Raw genomic sequence first — 13,124 nt, forward strand, 5'->3', positions numbered from 1 at the left:
TAAAAAAGGCAATAAAGAGCAGGGAGCAACTGCATTGCATGCATTAATACAACCCTGAACCCGCCTAACATTGCTTTCTGTTCATGTTCTTTTTTATTTTCTGTTGTTCCTTGGACTGTATTTTCTGTGAGTCTGTGTGTATAATTTTTTTTACACCGCCATGGTTTGACATCTGTTTAAGCTTTTTTTTTCTCTTTTTTTTTTTTTTGCTGCGGAGAGATTGAAATTAGACCAGCATTCATTTCTCTATCACAAACGGCAATACGTTTGGGGGACTCTTATTTTGAAAACAAAATGTCCTCCCGGAACCGGAAGTGGTCAGTGCCTTGCTCGCTGTGGACCCTGAGCTGAGCTGAGTTCTGCTCAGATGCGGGCTGTGACCAAAGCGATGTCTAGTAAGTGTGAAGGTTTCCGTGTCTCGGGACGTCTTGCATGTTCCGGCCTTGTTGCTCGGCGGTCTGGGTGTCGCCGCTCTCCCTGACGCAGTGTTTGTTCTCCCAGAGTTCCGCCTGGCTGTGGTCCAGCTGCAGGTGAGCAGCGCTAAGGCGGACAACCTGAGCAGAGTCCGGAGGCTGGTGAAGGAGGCAGCGGGACAGGGCAGCGAAGTGGTGCTGCTGCCGGTGAGGAGCTCCAACATTTTTATTTCCCTCAAAACGATGCTTTGGAAAACTATAACTGTTCTGTACACATCAAGCCTAAGTTCTGCCCCAGATTCTCACTTTGATTTAGATCTGTTGCTTTGACTAGGCCACCTCTGCCTGTATGAGTAGGGAAGGTTGTCCTGCTGGAAGGTGGACCCGGCCCAGTCTTTTTCAGCCTTTAATGGGGTTTCCTGCAGGGCTGCCCTGTATTATGGCTCCACCCTTCCTCCCATCAGCTCCTGCACACATCACAAAGATGCTGCCACCACCGTGCTTCAACCATTGGATGTCCTGGTGGTGGTGCTCAGTGCTAGTTTTCTGTCTCATGCAGCGTTCTGTATGTAAACCAAAAAGCACAGGTTTGGTTCCTCCAATCAGAACACATTCTTCACTTTGTGGCTCCTGATGGCTTTATTCTAGCCAATCCTCCATAAGGCCTAATGGCTGTCCTAGCAACAGATTTGCCCACCTGAGCTGTAAATCTCTGCATCTTTGTTCTTTATTTTATTATTGAATAATAGTTGTTCTGTCCCATAAAATGCCAATACAATACATGAAAGTGTCTGCTTGTACTGTAACACAACGTGAAACAGTTCATAGGATCTGAACGTTTTTGCACGACGCTGTCTGCGTGACGAACATTTAAGAGGCGCTCCCCCCTGCACGAGTGCACATCATGTGTAGCTGGCAGGCAGGGAGAATCAAAACACAACCGTCCCGCGTTGTTGGAGGAAGACGTGACCCTGATGGCTTATCTCCTCGCTGTGATTCAGGAATGCTTCAACTCTCCGTATGGAACCGGCTTCTTCTCCACCTACGCGGAGAAGATCCCAGGAGAATCCACCCAGGTGCTGTCAGAGGTAGCGTCGGAGAATAAGCTGTATCTGGTGGGAGGTAGGGGCTCATGCGTGGCTGCAGTCACCCACACGCGGCGTCCAAGGCGACAGACGTGTAGTTCTTTTACGGGGAAAGCTGGCTTCCAGGACGTTTTGCTGGCGAAGAGACTTTGCTCTGTTAGCACATTTGGGTGTTATTTCACAATCTAGTCACCAAAAGCTGTTGCTGTCCTGTTGCAAATCTGTGTTTCTAATGCAGCTTAATGAGCTTTGGGTTATTAGAACCAATACTACGACTAGGCATGGTACATGGAGCCTTTTGAACTACGTCACACCCTGGGTCTATTTATTCTCAGCAACTTCACTGCAAAAACAGAACTAAAAATAAATAAAATGTTCTTAAAATTTGTGTATTTTTCCTTGATTTGAGCAGGTAAATAAGATGATCTGTGAATAGAATAAGATTTTTGCACTTAAAATAGGAACAATTCATCTCCATCATCTTATTTCAAGTGCAAATCTAGGACAAAAACACAAATTGTAAGAACATTTTACTTAGTTTTAGAACCCTTTTTGCAGTGTTGGTTGAGATAGAAATTAAATAAATATTGAATTAAACAAATATTTAACCAATAAAATTTGGAGAAGTGAGCCATTTTATTTATATACAGCCCTCTTGAATCAGATTCCTGTAAATCAGGTCTATCTATTTACCTTCAGGGATCACCTAATTTTAAAAAGCCCATGTAGATCGTGAGCCTCTTTGAAAACACTGAACACATATCTTACCCTTCTAGATGCATATGAGCTAAAACAGAATAGTTAGTCATTTAGTGGGAGGAAGTTAAAATGTAATTTAAAGGAGCTAAATAATTTACTCTGCACTCGTGGTAAAGGATGCTGCCATCTAGAGGATGTTTTATGTAAAAATCAAAGTGGGGGGATGTCTTTTTATTTATTGATTTTTTTTTTTTTTCATAAAATATAGTAGAAACTGAAATTTGACAATTTTTTAAAATTAGCTTCAGCTTTCATGAAATACTGAACAATGTTGATTAAAAAGACTGGAGCTGATCAGAAGTTTGAAAACCTTTTTTTTTTGTTTGTTTATATATTGATTGCTGAGGGGAAAAAAATAGTCTGAACATCTCTTATTTCTGTCTTATATGGAATGAACGAATGAACCCCCCCCGTGTTGCTGAGCAGGATCCATCCCTGAAGAGGATGGTGGGAGGCTGTATAACAGCTGTGCTGTGTTCGGCCCTGACGGAGAGATGATTGTCAAACACCGGAAGGTCTGCATGTTCCCCGCTTGCTATGGCTGCCCTCATCAGACTGCCTGCAGCGGGCGCATAAACCCCTCTATGTTCTCTCCCTCAAGATCCACCTGTTTGACATCGACGTTCCCGGGAAAATCCGCTTCCAGGAGTCCGAGACGTTGAGCCCCGGAAACCGTCTGTCCATGTTTGACACGCGTGAGTGGCTGGTGGGGACTCCGCTTTTGGGTCTTGCAAAACTGTTTATACATCTTAAACATTTTCATGTTTTGTCCCGTTGGAACCGAAATGTGCCTTCGGCCCTCTTTACTCTGATACCCTTACATAAAATCATAAAGAAGCAATCACCATCAACGTCTAATTATTACTAGAGTATGAACTAGATAACTGTGGGTAATTTAACCTCAGTATAAGTACATCTGTTCTTTGAAGGCCTCAGAGGTTTGTTAGAGAACATCAGAGAACAAACAGCCTCTTGGAAACCAAGGAACGCAGCAGATGGGTCAGGGAGAAAAACATGGAGGAGTATAAAGCAATGTTAGGACTTCGATTGAGACCCGAGATCTGACGTGTCACAGAGCCCTGTTCAGTCCGTCGTACAATGCTGAAAGAGTAAGACACGACTGCAAATCTACCAAAACATACCTGACCACATAAACCGAGCTTGATCTGGAGAAACAGTCCAGAGGTCTTTTTGAAGCGACTCTGCTCAGGTGGGAGAATCTGTCGACAAAATCGCTGTTGGTCGTGCACCTCGCAGATCTTGAGTTTGCCCAAAGTCACGTGCGGGACGCGGTAAACGTGTGAACGAAGGTGCTCTGGTCAGATAAGAGCGCAAGGTAGCAGTTGTTTTGCTGTTTAGCTGGTCAGAGAAAACCTGTCGGAGGCTGGAGAAGACTGGCCACTGAGGCGGAAGCTCACCTTCGACCACCCCAAACACAGCCAGAGCTGCAATGAAACGGCTTAGATCAAAGCAAATTCACGTTAAAACGGCCTAGTCAAAGTCCAAAAGGAAATCAGACCTGAGAATCACTGGTGGAACAAGACGCTCCCCCTCCAAGCTGACCGCTCTAAGGTGAAGGCGAGGAGAGTGGTTGAACGTTTCAGTCTCTGGAGACGGTCTCATAAAATACGATGTAGCTTGTGACAGAACCTAAAACGCTCCAAGGCCTATAGATGGTCTGGTAAGGGTCTGCAGCCGAGCCTGATTTTGTTCATCTTTTCTTCCTCCCTCCCTCCTCTTGGTTTTCACAGCGTTCTGTAAAGTGGGCGTGGGGATCTGCTACGACATGAGGTTCGCGGAGCTCGCTCAGCTCTACAGCAGGAAAGGTGAGCAGCAGGTGGCGAGTCGCCCCAACCGTTGGCTGGAACAGTTGGAGAACGTGTCGTTGTGTCCGCAGGCTGCCAGCTGCTCGTCTACCCCGGAGCCTTCAACATGACGACAGGCCCCGCCCACTGGGAGCTGCTGCAGAGGGGAAGGTGAGATCTCAGCGAACCGGGAGGGGTGAAGCGTGTTTCGTGGCTACGGATTTGTGTCGGTTGATTTGTGTCGAGATCTGAATATTGTTCGATATTTCATTGCCGGCGTCGTTGTCCTGTGTGTGATGCAGGGCCGTCGATAACCAGGTCTACGTGGCCACGGCATCACCTGCCAGAGATGAAGCGGCCTCCTACGTGGCCTGGGGCCACAGCACCGTGGTGAACCCGTGGTAAGACGGTCGGAGCAGCAGGTCCTGTGTGATGCAGTTAGATGTTTAGGTTTACAGAACTTGGACTAGGTCGCCATTGTGACGACACGGACGCTCATTACGACGGCGTCATGGATGGTTTGCGTCAGTGTCTGAGCGTGTTCTGATTTGCTTCCACAGGGGAGAGGTCATCGCCAAGGCTGGGCCTGAGGAAACCATCGTCTATGCTGATATCGGTGAGTGTCAGAGGGGATTATTCTGTGTGGAGATGGCTTTGTAGAGTAAAACCAGCCCAAAAGAAAAATGATTCGATACACACAGCGGCTAAACAGTCTGGTTAAACTGTGGAGTAGTTTTTCAGGCCTGGATGAGAACGGAGAAAGAAAAATGAATATAGGAATTAAAGTTATTTTAAAGGTTTTCTTTTTCTTTTTATAGTTTGTCCTTCTGTCCTTCCATCCTTTTGTGTTTCCTTCAGTCCTCTTATCCTACCTCTTTTCCTTCAGTCCTCTTATCCTACCTCTTTTCCTTCTGTCCTCTTTTGCCCATGTCTTACTTACATTCTTTCCTTGTCCTTCCTTCCTTCCTTGCTACCTCAATTCCTTCTGTCATTCCTTCCTTGAGTCCTAACCCCATAATTTCTTGTGCCCTTCCTTATCGTCCCTTTGTGTCCCTCATTCCTTGTGTCCATACTCCCTCCCTTCCTTTGTCATTTTTTACTTCCATCCTTGTCTGTACTCCTTCCTTCCTTCCTTCCTTCCTTCCTTCCTTCCTTCCTTCCTTCCTTCCTTCCTTCCTTCCTTCCTTCCTTCCTTCCTTCCTTCCTTCCTTCCTTCTCCCCTTTCAAGAAAAGTCTGTAATTTGAGGTGAATCCCTGACCAGCAGATAAATCTGTGAGCCATTCTTTGATAAGACAACATCTGGAGCAGGCCACACTGTTAGACTCTGTTTCTCTGTGTGGGCTCTTATTGTGACGAGCCTCGGTTCTGACTGCGCACGTGTCCCCTGGCTCCAGACCTGCAGTACTTGGCTGACATCCGGCAGCAGATCCCGATCACATCTCAGCGTCGGGACGACCTCTACACAGTGACGTCTGTGCAGGAGGGATCTGGCTGAAAACTCCGAACGGACTCGTGTTCTTCACATGTCAATCAAGTTAATTGGACTTTAATTCATTCATAAATTCATTTCTAGGTATTGTCATTGAGGAAACTGACAATATGTAGTCCTTGATAAAGGTAGGGTGCGAGCCATTTTGTTCTGCAATGTGATTTGGGTTAAAGTTTAACTACCAGGTTGCCATTAAAATAAGAAAAGTAATGCTTCACTGTTAGGATCCTAACTAGATTATGTATGACCATCCAGCTGCAGTTTTACATGTTTGGGTTTCTGTTCTGGTTGATCGCACAAATCCAGGTTAATTAAAAAAAAAAAATCCAGACTCATTTAAATGTGTTGATTAACTGGGAGAGCAAGCAGGCTACAAAGTAGTAGAATGAGCGCCACTACAGAGGTGCCCTTTCTGGCCTTATACCCCCTGTATGGTTAAAGTGATAAATTTAGTCTGTACAGTCGGAGCACGATTCAGAGGCTATAATGGCTGCCACCTCAGGAGGTATTTTTTTTATATAAAAGAAAAATCTTGCTTCCTGTTGTTGATTGAGCTCAAAAAGAAAGACGGAGTCAGTTGCAATACTTGTCACCTTTCAGGTTTTATGAATGGAAGATAAATATCCTGGAAACCTTCTCCTCCACTTGTATGCATTTAGTCTCAGATCACAGTAGACTCGCATTAGAGTGTTACGAGAAAACAAGACAAGCTCAGCATTATTTGAAAGGCACCTTTTAAGTGATTAGACATTTCACAGTGCTTCACAAGATAAAAACTATACAGCAACACGCATAATAAACAAAAGTAGGAGATTTGACAAGGTAGTGCTGTATGTCCTATGTACGCAGCACTGTTAGGGTTAGAGCGGTACTGTTAATTAGGAAAACTAGCACCGACCTCTGAAACATGCACACAGTTGTCCAAAGTTAGCCAGCTCAATCACCGCTTTTCATAGAAACAGTCTGGATATCAGCGAGGTTGTTCATTCCCTGGTGTGGCTTCTTGTAGGGATGAAGGCAGCGTATGTTCACGCTGGTATCAGTGCATTCCTATCTGAATAGAACGGGCGGCTCCAGAGATGGTTTGGAACAGCGGCGTGCTTTTTATTTAAAAAGCTGCTCGGAGAGGGGAACACCTAAAAGTGCAGAAGAATCAGCTGCGTAGCTAAAATGGTGTTTAGATGCTTTAAAAAGTTAACCAAAACCAGTTAGGACCTGGAGGAGAAAGAGCTGCCGTCCTATTGGGTCGAAGAATAATCTAGACGGCAAAGACTCAGCCAGAGGTTTGCTAAAGAATACACTGATGTACTGCTGATAACAGGATAAATAAATATTAGCTCAGTCGTTCAAGCCTTTTACACCTTTTGCAGAAAGATGTTTGGGTTTATGAGGAAACAGGCTGACCCTGCTATTGTTTAACAATCTAATATCCTCTTTTCCACACTTCCTATAGGCGGAACAAATTAGTCACGTTTTGTGACGTTCAGCACGAACATTATAACCAGCAGTCTACAGCACAGCATCAGATCTATCCTCGCATTAAAGGACAGGGTCCTCACCGTTTCGTGCTGTAAATCGGTCAGAAGGGGCATAAAGAAAAGCAGCAGGTTTCAGTTAAACATCCCAAAAAAAATGCAGCACAATGACTCAAAACTATTTACATATCAGTGCGTTGGTTTAGGACTACCAGTAACAGTGGATGGTGTTTTTTTTTTCACACGTCAGTCTCTTCTGGCTCCAGCATCATGGTCTCTGTTGTCTGCTTGTACCGACGTCGTCGTCCTGATGAAAACAGACATTCGTTCAGATGCAGAATACGAACTCAAGATGTCCAACTACCGCAGAGGTGTCCGTAACCGGGTCTTCGTAGGAAGCTGAGATTTTTACTTTGACAATAGAGCCATAATAGGACCTGGTCAAACAGGTTTATATGTGAATGCGTGTGTGCCACAAAAGTATTAAATCCCTTGAACTTTTCCACTTTTTGGCCATGCTACCACCACAAACCTCCATGCATTTTATCAGGCTTTTCGTGGGACAGACGGTCACATTAGTGCATAAGTGGGAGGAAATGAGGGGTGAATAAAGAGCGAGTCTGTGAACATCAGCCAGGTTGACACAGATTCTCCGCTGCATTTGGCTGTCTGCCAACATTGCACTGTTTTTTTAGCTCCGCCCATCTTCCCATCATCACCCTTGGTCGTGTTGAACAGAAGCATCTCTACATACAGCATGGTACGTCCACCACTATGTTCCAGCATGTGAAAGATGCAGGTTGATGTGCGCTAAGTTTTCCACCACGCGCAGATCATTGCACCTGGGCCAAAAGGTTCCCTATCTGACCAGATCACTTTCTTCCACATGTTAGCTGTGTATATGGCTGTAGGAAACTTCAATCAGGAGTTTGTTTTTTTTTCCTGGCTTTCTTTCAACAACAGCTTTCTTCTTGCCATTATTCTATAGAGGGCCTGTTAGTTAGGGCTAGGGTTCAGCAACCGTTACAGCATAAAGTGCCCTTTTTGTCTAAAGTCTTCAAGTCCTTTCAAAAGCATCCTTATGAAAATCTATAAGACATTAGTTTGGGGTTAATTTAATCACATTTTTAATTCCATTTTTAGGTTTTAGGACAGAAAATCCAGACTTAATTACAACATTTGCATTTTTTAATTGAACATTCCACATGTCTGAAAATAAGAGGAGAAAGGATACAGTTTGTGACCCAATGACAAAGAAAATAATTTAACAAAAAGCTGCGGTTGAAATTCTAAGCAGCGATTAAATAAAGAGACTCCAAAGAACTGCCAAGAACGAGCCTAGTGATCTTCCTAATTAAAATCAGTTCTCAGTTTAAGTTTATCTTTGACCAAAGTTATTAAGAGCCTCAAACCACAGCGACAGGTTGCAGACCCCTTGTTTAGGTAGGCGAGCATTTTTCCCCACGTTCCAGTATGATGTTCAAAACTTGGGATATTAATAAATCATACGTTGAAGTGCATTTACTAATCAGGTGACTACTGAAGGTGAATTGAACTGCATATCCCACAGATTTGTATTTGAAAAAACCAACAAGTCCCTATGTAAGTCTCCTTCCACTTCAACATGAAATCCCAATAAAATATAGAGGTTCGTGGTTGAAATATGACAAAATGTGAAAAAGCTGTAGCAGTTTCAATAATTTTAGATGTATATGTATTTTCTGTTTTATGTGCAGTTCCGCTGAAATAAAGGAGTAGGATTAAACTATGATAAGGTTGTTATTAAAGAGCTCGCCCAGCACCATGCATGTGATAAATGTTCGACTAAAATGGACTCTGTACTGAAACCACCCGATAACAAAGCTGAATGTAGTAATATTTAAAAAAAAATTTAAAAAAAAAGCAGGACCAGCGATATATAAAAAGAGTAATCCTTTGAACCAGAACTGTACTTCTTGTTTAGGGTTTTATCAAAATGGAAAACTATTAGAGCTGACAAACAGCCCAACCACATAGCCACTGTCAAAAAAAATAAATCTGTTAGGGCAGATTAAGGACTCAGACTGGGGTCACCAATACATTATAGTTTCATGCAGCTCTCTCCTAGATGAGCCGGGCCTGAAGTGAGAACCGTGGTTTACCTGCGAAGGCTTTCTCTGGAAGTTTTGACCTGCTCACCTCTCTGCGGTTCCTCCTGGTATTCCTTCTTAAGCCTCTTGCTTATCTTGTCCAGCTTGATCTGATAGCACACGCCAGCGATCACCATGATGGCGACCAGCACACTCAGGACCGTGCTGAAGATCCACATGCCCTGTGACGGCCGCCACTCCACGGGTCCGCTGCTCGCTCCGTCTGCGCACCGAATCAGAGGCCCGGATGAGTGAAGGGAAGGGAGCGTTTGGAGATCTCACCGGGGGCCGGCGAAAGGACTCACATGTGAACGCCAGCGTCTCGTTCAGGACCGGGTTCTCGATGACGCACGACACCGTGGTGTCATTGGAAGGGTGGGTTGTCAGCCAGCTGGTGACGTTGTACAGATCGGATCCTCGCAGCAACTGGGCCCGGGTCGTCACCGAGCCGTTGGGAGGCTCCTGGCTGTTGTTGTAGAGCCAGTAAACCGCAGGCTTTGGGTAGCCTCCTGAGGAGTGGCACTGGTAGGTCCACTCATACGCCTCTCCTGACCGCTCCTTCTTCACCTCAGGAGTGCTGAAACTGGCTGCAAGGACGACCAGCAAAAACAAAACGGAAGGCTTTTTCCACCTTTTTTTCTGATGATTTACAACGTATAGCTAATTTGTTCAGATGTACAGGAACATCTGAATGAATCACTAATTCATTCCAAAAAGTCACATTTATTATATAGCTTCACAAGTCACAGTGACATATTTGTAGCTTTTGTTTTCGTTCATTTTGATGATTATGGCTTCCAGCTAAAAAAAAAAAAAAAAAAAAGCAAGGTTCTGTTTCTCAGAAATGTAAACTAGCCCATAAACCCAATAATCCGTCAGCCTACTGAACAGCGTGTGTGTGTGTGCACTCAGGGCCGGATTATCCATAAGGGCCAGTGCCCAGGGGCACCAACCATGGGGGAGGCACCACATGACACATGCTTTAAAAATATATTTTTCATAAATTGTTATATTATTTACTTGAAATTGTTGAAAGACCATGCATTATTCGTTTTGTGAACACTGATGTCACAATAATAATAATAAATGATAAATAAATCAAGATTTTTTTGATTTCAACATTTTAAAATGAGATATTTGAATATTGCTCACTGCTCATATGCCTACATGTAGTTGTGTAAGTTAGTAAATAGTAAATTACATTACAGAAATCCCCTTGATTATGTCTGATGTTTTTGACCGAAGGACAGCACGGGTAAGGGGGGGGGAGGGGGGGGCTTTGAGGTATAGGGCCCAGGGGCACCACATTGTCTGAATACGGGCCTGTGTGCACTGTGCAGAACGTGCACTCAGCACTTCGCCTGGGCTCCTTTACTGCATCACAGCAGCACGGAGATCCGCCCCTGGTTCTGCTGAGGGGTTCTGGACTCCCGACCTTCAGCTTGTCTCATCTTCCTCTTGTCAATACTCCATAAATTCTCCGTGGGCTTCGGGGTCAGGGTGAGTTGTGACCATCTCATTAAAGTAGGTGTTGGTACTCATGACAGTGTTGGCACCAGGAGCCCAGCGCTGCCAGAATATGCAATCAGCGTCTCTGTTGAGCTTGTCAGCAGGAGGAAACATGAGGTGCGGGCGGTAAAACGTCCCGGTAGACGGATGCAAGCGGTTCGGACTCGCCTCGCCACTCTTCCTCTGGATTCTCGGACCTTGATTTCCAAACTAAATGTGAAATTTACTTTGGTCTGAAAAGAGGAATTTGGACCACAGAGGAACAATTCAGTACTTTTTCTCCCCAGTTGAGAGACGAATGCTTATGGCGAGTATTTCAACAGCTGGAACGGGAAAGTTAGACTATGTCCTTGATACGGCTGTACTTAAACATCCTATACCCTCACACTGCAAAAACAGAACTTGAAATAAGTAAAATGTTCTTAAAATTAGTGTATTTTCCTTGATTTGAGCAGGTAAATAAGATGTTTTGCCAATGGAATAAGATTTTTGCACTTAAAATAGGAACAACTCATCTCCATCATCTTATTTCAAGTGCAGGATGTCTAATTATCTTATTTTAGGCGTCAAAATACTCATTCCATTGGCAAATAATCTTACTTACCTGCTCAAATCAAGGACAAATACACTAACTTTAAGAACATTTTACTTATTTTTAGATCCGTTTTTGCAGTGCAAACAACTGGATGGTCTTGGCTTCACAATCCTTTAATGGCTGTAGTTACACCTATAGGTTGTGCACCTCTTCCTACCTCACTTTTTCATTCCACTCAACTTTCCACTGACATGCTTGGATAGCACGCTCTGAGCAACCAGCTTCTTTGTCGATGACCTTTAGTGGCTTACACTCTGTCTGCCTGGCAACCGCCGAGTCAGCATTCTTAAGCCATGATTGTGTAGCATCTGTAGACTGTATCGCGTCACCATGGCAGCACCTTTCTGTAATTAATTTTTTTTTTTTTTTGGAGGTTTTGTTGGCTGTGAGCCACAACCAGCAGCACTAACAGAGCAAATGCTTACCCTTTGTATGTCGCACCAACATTTTTGTTAAAACCTTTTTTTCAAATAAATTCACTTTCTGACTGTTAATACAGTAATTCAACACCTGTGTGGACTAACCTGCGACCCGGAGGCACTGGGTGCACAGTGGGGCACTCTGGTTCTCCCCTGAAAGCAAGAAAAGGCTGAATTGGCTCCTGTCATCTTTGACACGAGCAGATGGCAGCTCCAGGGAGAAGTTTTTTGTGAAAGGTGCATCCCTGGGAATCCCTGCGTGATTCCAGCTCCATGTCTCCACGTTGCCGTCCTCGTCCCACAGCGATCTGAGCACAGCTGTGTCGTTCTTTCTCCACTCAATGGAAAAGTTCAGAGCCGTTCTCAGGTTAGAGTAAAGGCAGGGCAGGATCACCGGCTTCCCCACTATCCCGAGGACGCAGTCTTCCTCTGTAGAGAAAGGCAGACAGAAGTCAGGGCCGAGTGCGCTTTACTTCGGCGGCAGCTGCGTGAGCAGACAGGTCAACTTACCCGCACTGGCGCACGAGCACACGCAGCAGAGCAGGATCGCTGCGCCGCGCCACAGTGCCACCGCCATCGCGCGTTCCTTGGCGCGCAGGAGCGCACACAAGACCCAGAAACTGCTCATCGGCGCCTGACGCCTCAGTTTGGAAAACCCAAACCCGTGCGTTCTTGACACAGTCGAGACATGTACAACGTATGTCGGTTCGGCCTCACTTCCTCTTCCAGCGCCGCGCCGCATACACACCTTTCCACATGACCGGTCATGTTGCAGCTTGTTTTGCCATACCTGATCTCATGTGTTAGGTCACGTCTGGCAGAATGAACATAGATAGCGCGGATAGAAGTTAATGGAAGAACAGGGAAAATATCTTCGCCTGTGTTTGTCAGCAGTGACCTTGCGAGGGCCCACTAGATAGGTGGAGGTTGGTATAACCTGTTAGACGGTTTTTTTTTAGGACACACACACGCCCACATAATGATAAGGAAGCATGAGAGCGGCAAGTAGTGAGGCAAATATAGTAAAACTGGTTGAGAACCACATAATAGAATAGAATAGAATAGAATAGAATAGAATAGAATAGAATAGAATAGAATAGAATAGAATAGAATAGAGTAATTCTAGAACAATTTCGCAACTTTGCCCCAAAGTTAATGGGGCCGTCCCACCAACGTTTGTTTAAATAACGAACATCTGAAATCGCGGTGCGCATGCTCAATACCCTCTCAGTATACAACTGTGGGGCTCAAATCCTCTGGCCCCAAGCTCAGGTCATCCAAACAAAATACTTGAATTTTACACCTTACATTCTGCTAGATAGAGTGCGACCATCTTGGCAAGGCAAATGTATTTGTATAGCATATTTCAGTACAAGGTCAATGCAAAGTGCTTTACGTGATTAAAACACTGGAAAATAAAAAGAGAATAAAAGTAAGTAAAAAAA

General features: G+C 44.6%; 2 protein-coding genes across 3 annotated transcripts; one reads left to right on the forward strand and one right to left on the reverse strand.

Moving 5' to 3' along the window:
• Positions 1–284: 284 nt before the first annotated feature.
• Positions 285–9,355, forward strand: nit2 (nitrilase family, member 2). Of its 2 annotated transcripts, none has more exons than XM_036141531.1 (10): positions 285–395; positions 502–620; positions 1,415–1,535; positions 2,684–2,772; positions 2,859–2,952; positions 4,009–4,083; positions 4,155–4,233; positions 4,365–4,463; positions 4,623–4,678; positions 9,261–9,355. In XM_036141531.1, exons 1-10 carry the CDS (start codon positions 368–370, stop codon positions 9,263–9,265), a joined length of 765 nt encoding a protein of 254 aa, XP_035997424.1. In that variant the 5' UTR covers positions 285–367; the 3' UTR covers positions 9,266–9,355. The 2 variants fall into 2 exon arrangements, with proteins under 2 accessions (XP_035997424.1, XP_012716609.2); XM_012861155.2 differs by lacking the exon at positions 9,261–9,355 and adding an exon at positions 5,458–5,887.
• LOC105925320 (ICOS ligand) lies at positions 7,258–12,737 on the reverse strand. Its single transcript, XM_021315750.2, has 5 exons — positions 12,190–12,737; positions 11,785–12,108; positions 9,462–9,743; positions 9,206–9,379; positions 7,258–7,334 (listed from the first exon to the last, which is right to left on the reverse strand). Exons 1-5 carry the CDS (start codon positions 12,419–12,421, stop codon positions 7,267–7,269), a joined length of 1,080 nt encoding a protein of 359 aa, XP_021171425.2. The 5' UTR covers positions 12,422–12,737; the 3' UTR covers positions 7,258–7,266.
• Between the last annotated feature and the right edge of the window lie 387 nt (positions 12,738–13,124).

Source organism: Fundulus heteroclitus, chromosome 9, assembly GCF_011125445.2.
Source record: "Fundulus heteroclitus isolate FHET01 chromosome 9, MU-UCD_Fhet_4.1, whole genome shotgun sequence".
NCBI classification, from domain to species: Eukaryota; Metazoa; Chordata; class Actinopteri; order Cyprinodontiformes; family Fundulidae; genus Fundulus; species Fundulus heteroclitus.

Bases quoted from the DNA above. Each gene is read 5' to 3' on its own strand.
- nit2 (XM_012861155.2), top strand. From the start codon at position 368: ATGCGGGCTGTGACCAAAGCGATGTCTA. The intron at 396-501 runs GTAAGTGTGAAG...TTGTTCTCCCAG, and splicing joins TGTGACCAAAGCGATGTCTA to AGTTCCGCCTGGCTGTGGTC. The intron at 4,464-4,622 runs GTAAGACGGTCG...TTGCTTCCACAG, and splicing joins AGCACCGTGGTGAACCCGTG to GGGAGAGGTCATCGCCAAGG.
- LOC105925320 (XM_021315750.2), bottom strand. From the start codon at position 12,421: ATGCGGCGCGGCGCTGGAAGAGGAAGTGAGGCCGAACCGACATACGTT. The intron at 9,744-11,784 runs GTTAGTCCACAC...TCGTCCTTGCAG, and splicing joins CCAGTGCCTCCGGGTCGCAG to CCAGTTTCAGCACTCCTGAG. The intron at 7,335-9,205 runs GTGAGCAGGTCA...TGTTTTCATCAG, and splicing joins CCAGGAGGAACCGCAGAGAG to GACGACGACGTCGGTACAAG.